Source organism: Neofelis nebulosa, chromosome 1 (genome assembly GCF_028018385.1).
Source record: "Neofelis nebulosa isolate mNeoNeb1 chromosome 1, mNeoNeb1.pri, whole genome shotgun sequence".
In the NCBI taxonomy this organism is placed as follows: Eukaryota; Metazoa; Chordata; class Mammalia; order Carnivora; family Felidae; genus Neofelis; species Neofelis nebulosa.
In genome coordinates this window covers 8,677,508-8,690,466 of record NC_080782.1, presented here as the reverse complement: position 1 = coordinate 8,690,466, position 12,959 = coordinate 8,677,508, and the positions used below count along the sequence as shown (strand labels likewise).

At 43.4% G+C, this 12,959-nt stretch overlaps 1 protein-coding gene across 7 annotated transcripts in view; it reads left to right on the top strand.

Annotated features, from left to right (window-relative positions):
- The window catches only part of CTNND2 (catenin delta 2), a 947,889-nt gene extending 942,790 nt beyond the window's left edge, over nt 1-5,099 (top strand). For all 7 annotated transcript variants that reach the window (XM_058715770.1, XM_058715751.1, XM_058715761.1 and 4 more), the window contains one exon: nt 3,929-5,099. In XM_058715770.1, coding sequence (XP_058571753.1) covers nt 3,929-4,189 — 261 coding nt within the window. In that variant the 3' untranslated portion in view covers nt 4,190-5,099. The remainder of the gene's footprint in view (nt 1-3,928) is intronic.
- The last annotated feature ends 7,860 nt before the right edge of the window (nt 5,100-12,959 follow it).

Below are 12,959 nucleotides of genomic sequence, written 5' to 3'. Positions count from 1 at the left end.
GGGTAATCTGCATCTCTAACAAGCTTCCAAGTGATGTTGATGCAGTTGAACCAGACTTTGAGAACCATGAATCCTTATCACATGACCTCTTTCATTGTATATTATCACCCTGAGTCTTCAGCTTTCGCCATGTGGTCAAGTTTGAAGATCTGTAATGGACAGCTATTTCCCTTGTGTTAGAAAGAAATACAGGTTGTAGGCAAACTCCGTGAGGAATCAGCCAAGTTTTCCTCACTATGCTAACAGAACTGGGGGGTAGAGAACTGGCACTATCCTTCATAATTTAAACTCAACATTCTCTTATTGAGGAAAAGGTTCAACAAAGGTGCCTTTATGGGAGCAGGAGCCACAGGACAGAGCCCAGTCTCCCCATGTGAGCCAGCTGGTTGTACCTCCCCTTCCCAGAAAGGACGCTGCCTTAAGGCAAAAGCAGACACCCTCAGGCTCCTTGGTTGTGCCACGGTCTCACTGAGCCACAACAGACACTCAAGTTCAGAATATGCCACTATTGTATATGAACATCATTCTACTTCCTTCATAGAAGTCTGCTTTATGCAAACAGTACAATGTAAAAAAAAAAATGCATTTATTTTTAGTTCCTCTATGGGGAAGGCTTATATTTGGGAGGTCAAAATACGTCCAATTTTGAGCTCTGTCATATTATCCCTTAGAGTAAGTTATAAAATAGAGCCAACATTCCTCCACTGTGAATGTGCATCCACAGTCAACATCTGCATGACCAGGCCGATGAGCAAATTTAATCCCTCCAAACACAGCAGTGCCACCTGTCACCCATCCTGGATAGTTCATTTACACACACTCTCAGAACCACAGAACTAACTCTTACAAGGGGTTGACAGGAGACTTTATGACCAATACAGATGAATTAAAGAGGGCAAGTCCTCAAGGTAAGAGACTAAGACAAACGTGCCCGACCTAAAAACGTCCACCAACCAGAGAGAACATGGCAACAGTAAGAAGTTTGAAACGGGTTGTGCAAAAGCCTGAAAGAAGCAGCCACTGTGGAGAGCCATAAGCCTGTGAGTGATTTCCCCTGCAGATCTCCCCATCTCTGACCGATAAGACTGACACAAAGAAGTGAGACCTCTTCCAAGGTTACTTTTGTCCACTAGCCTCCCTTCTTATTATAGAGCCTTGGGTCAACACAGTGAGGCTGGCCCTCAAGCTTGACCGGTTTGGCTCAACCGAAACTGTGTTTGTGTGGTGGAGAGAATGTGGACTTCTGACTCAGCCAGACATGGATTCACATTCCAATCTCACACCACCACTAGCCATGACATCTTGGAGGAGTTTCTTAATTTCTCTGAGCTTCAGTGTCTTCATCTATAAAGTGGGAATTGGATGGATGGATGGATGGATGGATTGATCCCAATAGGGAAGGAGAGATACATGATGAGATAGATAGAGACATATACATACATATATACACGTTTCTGTTATTAAAGGTTAAACAAAGAGGAATTTGTTAAATGTTGGGTATAGCGCCCACTGACATAAAAGCACAGTAAACTCTAGCCCCCTCCCCGTGTGATTTTTCTAGATCTTCCAGCTCCTACCCTTCATATGCTCGATGCTTAGTAGCAGCACAGTGCTGGAGCACAGAAGTTCAGCATAGCACACAGCTCTTCAAAGTATAGCAAAGAGCGCCTCAGCCTAGCCACGTAATTTGGTAGACCTGGCCTTGTTTAATTACAGATGATTAATTCCAAACATCCCTCTCATGGCCAGGCTCTTAGGCTAACATGTTTCGCAGGTAGCCCAAAACCTCACTCATCAGCACCACTAACGAGAAGTGTGGGACATAGTGGATGGCAGCTATGATGAAGAACAGGTCAATTACTAGTGTAAATCAATTACATGTAAAAGAGGGAGGTTCACTTACTTGAGAGAAGAATTATGTGCAGGTCATTAGAAGCATTCATTTACACACAACGTGCTAATTACAAGTCATTATTAACTAGGACCAATTTCTATAGGATGTTTCCATGCTGAGCTTTAGTTAAATTAATAGGGAATTACTGAATCTGCTTGGAGGTGATCATACTGTGTTTCTTTAGAAGTGTTCTATCATTCACACCAGACCTTCTTCCCAGTGACTGCACATGAGCAGAGCTTCACAAGTGACTGTGTGCCCTAGCTGCGGGGAGGTTCCGCTCATTTCGGGCGCATAGTACTAGAAAAGGGACCCCAGAGGCAGTCAGAAGGGAAGAGGAGAGCCAGACCTCCACATACAGGTGTTAATTACCAGCCCATGAACAGTCTTGGTCTTACTGTCCTTAAAACTAAACAGGTGGAACTAGTTCTTGACTTTACATATCTCAGAGGCTCATGTGACCCCTCTAAATTTTCAAAGCCTCCTACATCAGACAGTAACTTGCAAAGGACAAGAGGGCAAAGAACACGGAGGTGGGCTGAAGGGATACGAGACAGTACTGAAACCCCTCCTCCTCAACTAAAAGCTTCATAACCCCACATCATTCTCGAGTTCAATAAATTCTTATGGAAACCAAGTTGGGGAACATTTTCATCCTCCTGAATATATTTGGACTGGATTTCCTGTTTTCAGTACATGCTTGTCTGTGCAACCTTCTGATCACTTAGGCAGGTGTGATGGAATGACCCTACCAGTGGGAAGCCTCCGTCCTCCAGAGAGGTATTGATCACAGCCCACTGCGCGGGTGGAAAGATACCCAAGTGACCATTAGACCTCATACATCTTCACCGACTCTTTCTCTGGGATTGCAACAACCTAGGTGTAATGGGAAAAAAATGCAGAAGAGAGGAAGATCAACTAGTTGTGTTCTATAGCGTCTAGTCTATGCGTTTTTAATTTAAAAGGTTATCTACTAAAATGTTCAGCTGTTGTGGCAGTTTGGCAATTCCTTGAAGAGTTACACCTCAAATTATCAAAAGATCCAGCAATGCCACTTCTAGGTCCATATCCCGAACATTGAAAGCAGGGACTCAAACAGGTACTGGTGTGCCCACATTCATTATAGCATTATTCACAATAGCCAAAAGGAGCAAACAACCCAAGCGGCCATCAACAGATGAATGGATAAACAAAAAAATACGCATACAATAGCATATTGTTCAGCCTTAAAAAGGAAATCCTGTCCCATGCTACAATATGGATGGCCTTTGAGGACATTACGCTAGGTGAAAGAAGCCAGACAGAAAAGGACAAATATAATATGATTAGACTTACATGAGGCGTCTAGAATAGTGAAATTCAGAGAGACAGAAAGTAGAATGGGCTGCCGTGGGCTGGGGCAAGGAGGAAAATGGTGAGTTATGCTCAACGGGTCCAGAATTTCTGTTTGAGGTGATGAAAAAGTTCTGGAAACGGGGTACCTGGTTGGCTCAGTCGGTTACGTGTCCGACTCTTGATTTTGGCTCAAGTTGTGATCTCACAGTTCGTGAGTTCAAGCCCTGATGACAGTGTGGTGCCTGCTTAGGATCCTGTCTCTCCCTCTCTCTCTCTGCCCCCCTGCATTCTTTCTGTTTCTGAAAATAAATAAATAAACTTTTAAAAAACGCTCTGGAAATGGATAGTGGTGATGGCCGCACAATGCCATGAATATACTTAATGCCACTGAAGTATACATTTACAAGTGGTTAAGATGGCAAATTGTATGTTAACATATGTTTTACTACAATCATAATCTTTTAAAAAGATTATGTAGAATGCTAGTGCATGGACCCAGGCACCAGCTTATAAAAGGAAGGGCGATCAGAAGTTGGCAGTGTCTGGAGAAGCGCCATGGTGGTCGATCGGCGGGCGGGGGGGGGGGGGGGGGGGGGGCACGGCCCAGCCCTTAACATGGAAGGCTTGAGCGCCTGGCCGTGGGGGGGGTTGCATCAAGGGAAAGCGAACCAGCCCAGGTGTATCTTCTTTTCTGTGCAGGTTCCAGCACAGCCAGTCCCACAGGAGCCCAGCAGGAAAGACTACGAGACCTACCAGCCGTTTCAGAATTCCACGAGAAACTACGACGAGTCCTTCTTCGAGGACCAGGTCCACCATCGCCCTCCCGCCAGTGAGTACACCATGCACCTGGGACTCAAGTCCACCGGCAACTATGTCGACTTCTACTCAGCTGCCCGTCCCTACAGTGAACTGAACTATGAAACTAGCCACTACCCGGCCTCCCCCGACTCCTGGGTGTGAGGAGCGGGCGGCACGAGGCGCTCCGGGAACAGTGCATGTGCATGCATACCACAAGACATTGCTTTTTTTTTTCCTCCTGCAAATTTAGTTTGTTCAAGCCTGTTCCGTAGGAAGGCTGTGATAACCAGTAAGGAAATATTAAGAGCTATTTTAGAAAGCTAAATGAATCGAAAGTTAACTCGGAAGTCAATAGGAAGCTAAAACGATCCTAAATATGACATCGTGCAACACCTTTCTAGTTTGAGCTGTAGAGTATAAAAAGTGCTTTATATTGAACGTGGCCGAAGGCAGCAGAGGAGACGGTCGGGGTGGTGGGGCGTGAAGGTTGCAGTTAAGCACAAGGGACAGTGTAGTTCACACACTTTAGAGGGACGGCTTCTCACGCTTTGTTTACTCTCTTCATCCGTTGTGATTCTAGGCTTCAAGTTGCATTGGGGTTCCTCTGTACAGCAAGATGTTTCTTGCCTTTTGTTAATGCATTGTTGTAAAGTATTTGATGTACATTACAGATTAAAGAAGAGAAGCGCATTGTGTATATTACACCATGCCGTGTTTCCTCATCTATGGTTCTAAATATTGCTTCAATTTCAAACTTTTGAAAGATGTATGGATTTCCAGTTTTTCTTTTCTTTTCTTTCTCCCAGTATGTTTTAACAAAAAAAAATGGGAAAAAAAGGAATATTTAGCAGTATTGTTCGTTCTGATATGTGAATTTGTTTGTGGCAAGTAAGCAAGGCATTCAGCAGTTTCTGACAATTAACATACATCATTCCACACTCCTTGTCAACAAAGTGCTTTTTCACTGCCTAAAATTTTAGATGTAGATATTTGAAATAGATTTTTTCATTTATACCAGTTTTCTTTATGATGATACAGTGTTAAAAGAAAATAAATTACAATTGATCTGTCATCCATATTTGCTAAGAATGTCTATTTCCAAGGACCCTATCTTACAAAATACACATTCTTGCCTGTGTGTCTGTGCGTGTGTGGGTGTGTGTATGTCCACGTATGTATAAAAATGACCTGTGTGAGATTTTATTTTGATAGAAGCTACTTCATTCGCTGTTCATCTTGTACAAGCTTTGTTTCTGGTTTTCGGTATAAATGTACATCACTTTGTTCTTCTCGTACTCCATCTATTCTTCTGACCATCTAGTGACTCAGGATATTAGGCCAGTTGAAGTGAAGTTATAGGATTTTCACACATTCGCACATTCTTGGACACCACCTCTTTCTACAGGTCCATTTCCTTCCACGTTTTATGCCCTGGGAACACAATAAACCATGGCCAACTCAATAATTTCACTTTGGGGCCAATTACTTGAAGTATCAAGAAATGTAAACTGCTCGCCTTATTACCCCCAAACTTTCTGTTCATGTGGCAGGGAGCAGTGGACCATTATGGATTAGATTATTAAAATTGAACTTGAAGCCAATGTTAGAATAGTGGTTAACAGAGCTAAGAAATAAGGCTAACCATTTACAAGAACACGGGCTGTGGGTAAATCAGCTTTGCTCTTAGATGCAAGTGACTGAGGCCAGTAGGTGCCTAGTAAATGTTAACTGTTCTTGGAAAAAATAAAAATTAAATAACAAAAGAAATTGGCTGACCATCTTCCTTTAAAACTTGCTCCCCTTCACTCTACATAGTTGAATTCAGCGCAAAGTCCAAGATCAGTGGTTCCTTCTCCAAATTTAGCAACAATCAAAAAACTTTTTTTGTTCAGTTGTATTTTTGCAGATGAAAAGCTGATTTCCAAAATAGAGCAGGAGACACAAATTTGCTTTTGAACTGTCCTGTAAATTACCTGCAAGTTGGACCCTGTTGCACTGTTTATTCTAGGACTGGATTCGGCATTGGTGGGTTCCCTCACAGGAATGCTCCAGCCCCCGTGGAGAGAGAGAAAATTAGCACTGAGCACAACGTGTCCTCCTCATCCGTGAACTAGTGAAGTTCATCGAGGCAGAGATTATGGCATAGACATGACTTATCCATAACCTAGTAGCTGGTTTAACTTTTCCAAAAGTGAATGATAGGACTCATTCCTGGCTTGAGTTGTGCATGGAGAAATGACTGCATGTGCTGAAAAGCCCTCCTAGTGGGAACTGTATATTTTCCTTTATACTCTTTGAGTCCGAGAATTCCCTGCATTTGCGACCTGGGAAGACTAAAGATGCCTCTGCTGCCCGTGATTCTTTGACAGCATGTGGTGCCAGGCTGAAATGAACCAATTCAGCCAGGAGCCTCTGGCTTCAGAGGTAGAGGTAGGAAAAAGAAAATTAGAAGTGTTGTAGTTACTCAAACCAATCCTGTTCTCCTTTCATACACACACACACACACACACACACAGAAGTAAATAAGGAGACAGTAAGAAATGATTGATAGATAAATCGAAGATGATGTAGATAGGTGGTATGATTGATAATAGATAGATGATAGATAGATAGATAGATAGACGATGGATACTAGATAGGTAGATGAGTAGGTAGATAATAGGTGAGATTTTACATAAACTGTGAAATAACCTAAAGTCCCCACAGGCTCCCTTGGCAACAAACGTTGATCAGCTGGTAATTTATTATTAAATTGGATAATATTGGATAAAAGCCCCAAATGGCAAGAAACTTTAGTTTGTTTTTGCTTTCATTGTACTGAAGTGACCAAGTGTGATACTAACCCCCACCCAAGTCCCCGCAGATAGTTGCCTCTTGGGTCTATAAGAACCTCCAGATGTCAGATTATTTACTGAGACGGGAATGGTGTTTTTCAGAGCAAAGGAGGGAGGAAAGGAAACTAGAATTTTTTTTCCTCTCAGTCCTTGTAGTGGACCATACATACGCCCAGTACATTTAACAGTTTGTAAAATCTGGACATTATGTATGAGAAAGAGACCTGGTGTTTCTTCACCTGAGAGTTTTGATCACCAAGGACTGATTAAAGGGACACTTAAAACTATACCCCCTTCAATGATATTAATATTTTAAAATAAGATCTTTCATATTGACTCAGGTTTAATAGCACACATTTATGTTTTAATCCAAATGATCAGTTGTGAGTTAGATGAGAAAATACCTAAGAGGTTCATAAGAATTAGGGTGACACAGATATCACATCACACTTGGTGCAGACTAGGTGAAGGTTAACCACTGATGACCCATTTCATATAAGCAAGACACACATTATGAAAACCTGCTGTTAAAAAAAATAAGCAGTGTTTAAATTCAGTAGCAAAACCAATCTCAATTTATTTGCTTTGCTCATTTCTCTGACTTCAGCTCTACTGTAGGGCCTGATACTGTCCCCCCATCCTTGAGAACTGTGCCCTTGGAAAGTGAGGTTTGGCTGTTTGAAGACACTATTTTGTCTGCCTTCGAGAACCAATTTCCTTCTTGCCTGGTGATTCTGTCCCTCCAGAGAGAAAGTGGCACCTCTCAGGTCAGGATCTTCATGAAAGTGCACTGGCCTCCATTCCTTGGAGAGAGCTTGTTGGAAGAACTTAAACACATCACCTCCTCTCTGGGCGAAATGTTGTTTTGTAACCCACAGGGTTAAATAAAAAGAAGGATCTGGGAGTGGGGGGACAATCCTTGGCCATACAAAGTTGAGAGACAAAGACCTCCAGTTCCTTACAAATGACAACACTCCCAAGCCGTGAGCCTGTGTTCTTCAAACCAGAGAACTGGTACGAGTACCCAGTTCAGGACTGGCAAGGCAGGCACGAGACCTCCGTGTCTTCACCATTTCAGTAGTAAACAACCAGGCTGCACCTATGGTCTCCTCAAACACAAAGAATGAAGTAGTTTAAAAAAAAAAAAACAAGCAAGCAAGCCAACCAACCAACATTTCTGAGCGCACTAGATAATGGTGATACTCGGGTTTTGAGTCAAGGGTTTGATCCTCAGTTAAGACAATGGAATTCTTGGCATGAACTTCAACAGTGGCTACATTAGCATCACACATTTAAAATTTTTCACAATATTTCATTGCTTGGTTCCTCAATAAAATGAAGACAAAAGCTTTGATGAATCAGCACCTGGTACTCTGTACTACAATGTGCATGCAAAACTGAGACATCATCTCAGGTGGTGCGACACCCATCATGAGAGATGACAGAACATACACATAATACTCTAGAGTGTCTTCACTAATGCACCATTGATGTTTGGGGCTGAATAATTCTTTGGAGAAATAGGGGAGATGCAGCATAGGATACTTAACAGTGTCTCTGGCTTTTACCCACTGGATACTCACTGGATGCACCACCACCTGCAGTTGTGACCATCATAACAGCCTCCAGATATTTCCAAATCTCCCCTGGGGCGGGGCTACATCACCCCCAGTCAGAACCACTGCTCTGGTGCAATGCACAACGTCCTAACTACAACTGAGCATAAGGAAGGAAAAAGATGCACTCCCAGGTGGGCGATCTGAGAACACAATGCAGAGGAGATGGTATTGGGCTGGAACTTAAAGGACGGATAGGCTTCTGATGAGCAATATTGGAGATGTTTCTGGAAAAAACGCGAGTGAAGATGTGGAAAGTATGGGAAATGGACAGGGAACAGAATGCAACAAAATTAATTCTAAAATGAGGAACAGGAAGAGCAGGGAGAGAGAGACAAGGCAGGCTGTGAACAAACTTGAGGCTCCTGAAAGCCATTTTATAGAACACTAAAGATTTTTCATAGCATTTTACAAAAATTCGGGGGGGGGGGGGTGTGGTGGTTGTACAGGTAAGGTATAGATCAGTGGTTCTCCAACCATGCATCAGAATCACCTGGAGCACATCACCTGAACAATTTGTTCAGACATTGAGTTTATGATTGCATAGGGCTGGGACTGGCAGAGAACTTTCATTTCTAACAGGTTCCCAAGTGATGTTGGTGTTGCTTGTCCAGGGACTATGCTTTGAGAACCCCTGGTCTCAAGAGAGATCACTTCTGAAACTGTTAGAATAATCTAGAACCTTGTTACTTAAAGTATAATCTGGGGGACTGCAGCCTCAGCATCACCCAGAAGCATATCAGAAGTGGAGAACATCGAGTGCCACTCCATACTTTCTGTGTCCGAATCTGCCTTTTCATAAAATCCCCAGATGTTTCATAAGAACATTAAACTTTAATAACAATGATCCAGAAAACATAAGACCATGAGCTAGGAGAAAACTAACATGAAATGTTGCAGTTGTAAAATTCACAGTACTTGGTGAATGCTGGGCGAGTGCTGGAGGAACCCAACGATCCCTCTAAGATGTGAGCTTGGGTGACCGGAAGCCCAGCAGGGGATAATCCACTGGTAATAAGGAAGAAAAATCTTTCTGACAAGGAAAATCCACTCCATGTTGGACATATTACAGATGTTGATGGTAGATCCAGGGAGAACGTTGCAACAGGCAGTTGAAATGCAACCAGGACTCTGAACCAGAGGCGCAAGATTTGGTGCCAAGAGGTGGAAAATGGCACGGATAGAGCAGTCATGGAAAAGGGGATGTAGAGAGGAGAGCATTACGGGGATGATGAAGGCTCATTGGCAACCAACATGATACAGGAGTACACAATAGCATATTGGAGGTGGGGTTTGGAGAGAACAAGACCAGTGTACTGTTGTCAAAATCAGGGGGAATTTCATATAAAGAGAGTGGAGAGTATCACTGGTGGGCACTGATACCAGAAGATGACAAGAAGGAAGACGAGAATGAAGAAACCTGTGAGTATTGTCATTCGGAGACCACACAGGGCCTTAGTGGGTAGCTCCAGTGGCAGGTTAAGGAGACCGAATAGCTGGGGAGGGGGCAGAGGACTGGGAAGCTTAGCAATGAGCTGTTGATTGTGACAAGATGCTGGCTTGAGACAATCACAAATGGAATGAAGAATTATTTTAGGGCAGCAAAGCAAACTTGTAAAGCAAGGTTCCATGCTCATACAAATGGTTTAAGAACAACTCCTTCAGTGTGTGCAGCATTTTAGTGCTTTCATGGTGTTTTAATAGATGTTCTGCTTGTCCGACTCACTACCAGGTAGGCTCGTATTATATAACCTGCCCTGTTTTGGAGATAAGGGGAGTAAGACTCGGTGATACCATGCAATTGGCAACTTTTGCTGCTGGACATAAAATCGAGGCTTTTTCACCATAGACCATAACACCAGGATGGCTCTTTCTGGGACGGTGATGTTCAAGCAGTGGCTTCAGATAGGATTAGGAGTCATGAAGCAAAGGGGCCATGGGGAGAGGAAAGCCTGATTCCCCAGGGCCCACTCTTTGCTCAACACCATGGAACCAGGCTAACTCTCAGGCAGTGGGACTCCAAGGTCCGAGAGGAGGGTGTCTGTCTGCGGACCCCGGCGTCTGTTTGTCCACCACACGTCCTATACAACCAGTGCCTTCCACATCAGTTACTGCTGCGGGGTAGTCATCCTCAATACCCCCACCCAACTCCCATCTGCTCCAGGCTATTCTCATTTCTCATATGCCCAACCTACCCTAAGCCTGAACTTCATGGAGCCAACATGATGTTTTTGTTCAGAAATTCTAGTTTGGGAGCCTGTCCAGTCCATGACCGCAACCTCCCTTAGTGAACAGCTCAGCAGAGAAGCCTGGTGTCCATCTCCAAATGGCCACAATGTGTCTTCATGCTCTCAAAATTAAGAGCAGACAGCTATGAGATAACCACACAGTTAAGTCACAGAACAAAGTGAATTGGCCTTCATTGAAATTAAACCTAAATCACTGGCCATGTGAAAAGTGAATTTGAACTACATGAGCTAAGTTGTCATCGATGAAAAAATTATTACAATACCACTGACTTTTTTCATATACAACTCTTAATTACGGTCAAGGATAGAAATCACACATGTAAAATTTGATCTAGACTCATTCTGTTTACCTATTTCTTTATACAGAACACTCCAAAGTTAGCGTTTTTTTAAAAAGAAAGAAAGGGAGGTGCCTGGGTGGTTCAGTTAGTTGAGCGTCTGACGTTAGCTCAGGCCATGATCTCGGGGCTCATGAGTTCAAGCCCCACACTGGGTTCTTGGCTGTCAGCGCAGGGCTCACTTTAAATCTTCTATCCCCCTATCTCTCTGTCCCTTCCCAACTCGCGCTCTTTCTCTCAAAAATAATAAACGTTAAAAAAAATAAAAAGAGAGAAAGATTTATTTTCTTCAGGAATTTTCAATCTGGATTGGGCTCCATGAAGACAGCTCAGCCCTGCTCCACCCCACTCGGAATCATCCTGGAGGCTGGAAGCCTGGACTGGAACCACTTAAAGGCTCAATCACTTAGTATCTGGCTGGGACGACTCAACTAGCTGGGGCAGGGGGAACTTCAGCTCCTCAGGCATCCTGTGAAGTATCTCCATGTGCTTGTCCAGCAGAGATGGTTCAGTGGGCCAGTCTTCTTATATATTATCTCAAGGTTCCCAAAGTCTATGTCCCAAGAGAAAGAACCAGGCTCAAAAGTCAAAATGCATTCCATTAGTCAACGCACTAGCAAAATATTGCTCAGTTCCAGAGGGTAGGGAAGGAAATGGACTGTATCTCTTGATGGGGTGGGGGGAAGATTCTAGCAGAGCATGCAGAGATGGAAACACAGGTGTTGCCTTTTTCAGACGGTCTCCCACAAAACTAACACTTTGCCTTAATAGGTTCAGCTTCTTTCAAACTTTGGCCAATATTTCTTAACAGCAAAAGCAATGAGTTTTACTATCAGAAGTTACAAACAACTAATACAACTCACGAAAATGGGATAAAAGGCCATGTAATTATGTCAGAAGGAAGAGTTTGGATCTTGGGCTTGTGTTTCCACCAGCTGGATGAGAACAAGGAAGCACGTCATGATTCTTAGTCTTAGCAGCCATCTTGTCACCGTGAGGGGCCCGGAAAAAGTTGAAGTCAAAGCTGAGGAAGGCAGAGTAGATAGAACCTGGCTCTCTTAGAGCACAGGAGAATCACCAAATTCCCCAGAATATTCCACAACAGACAACTATTAAGTACTCGCCCCCACATTCTAGAGACTTTCCCCTGACCTCAGCTGAGAAGTAACAGAAGGCTGGATGGATGAAAGCCACCTCAAGGTAGAGTTAAATATTCACATCATCATTTCCTTAGAGTAAATTTTCCTGAAATTCAATAAAATAGAATTAAAAAAAAAACACAAGTACCAATTTTGGTAAGCATAGAGACATTCCGTGGACACATTTTCTAGCCATTGTCCTAATATACCTTATTTTTTAATCACAAGTAAAATGTGCTGCAAATTCATACGGGTCTGAAACCATACCATTGCCTCAGTACACTAGCAATATCAGCTGATTTGGGATTTTTAAGCAATTTTGTTCATGCGTCATGATCTATAACCAAAGAGATCAAATGGAATCAAATGGAAGGTGATTAAAGGTTTGGAAAAGTGAGGCGTACAGAACAATGATGCAGCTTTCCTCTGTGTTGGGTTGTCTTTGGGGACGCACAGTTTCAGAATGGGAATGTCTCCAAGTTACATGGCCCTTTATCACTCCCTCTTCTGCTAGCACACCCCACCCCCCCCCACACACACACACATTATCAATACAGTGGCGCCGCCGCCTTCTCTGTTTCCCAAATTCCCAGCCCCACACTTCGGAGGTGAGCTGGCCAACGCTGGTCCTTGGGCCCCTGTGAAGATAGAGTGCTCGGTGCATTCGCAGCCAGTGAAACGCTGATACAGGTGAATGGCTTCAGCTTCTAATTGCCAGGTGCCTGCGGACAGGTGCTATAATGGGTCCTCCAGTGA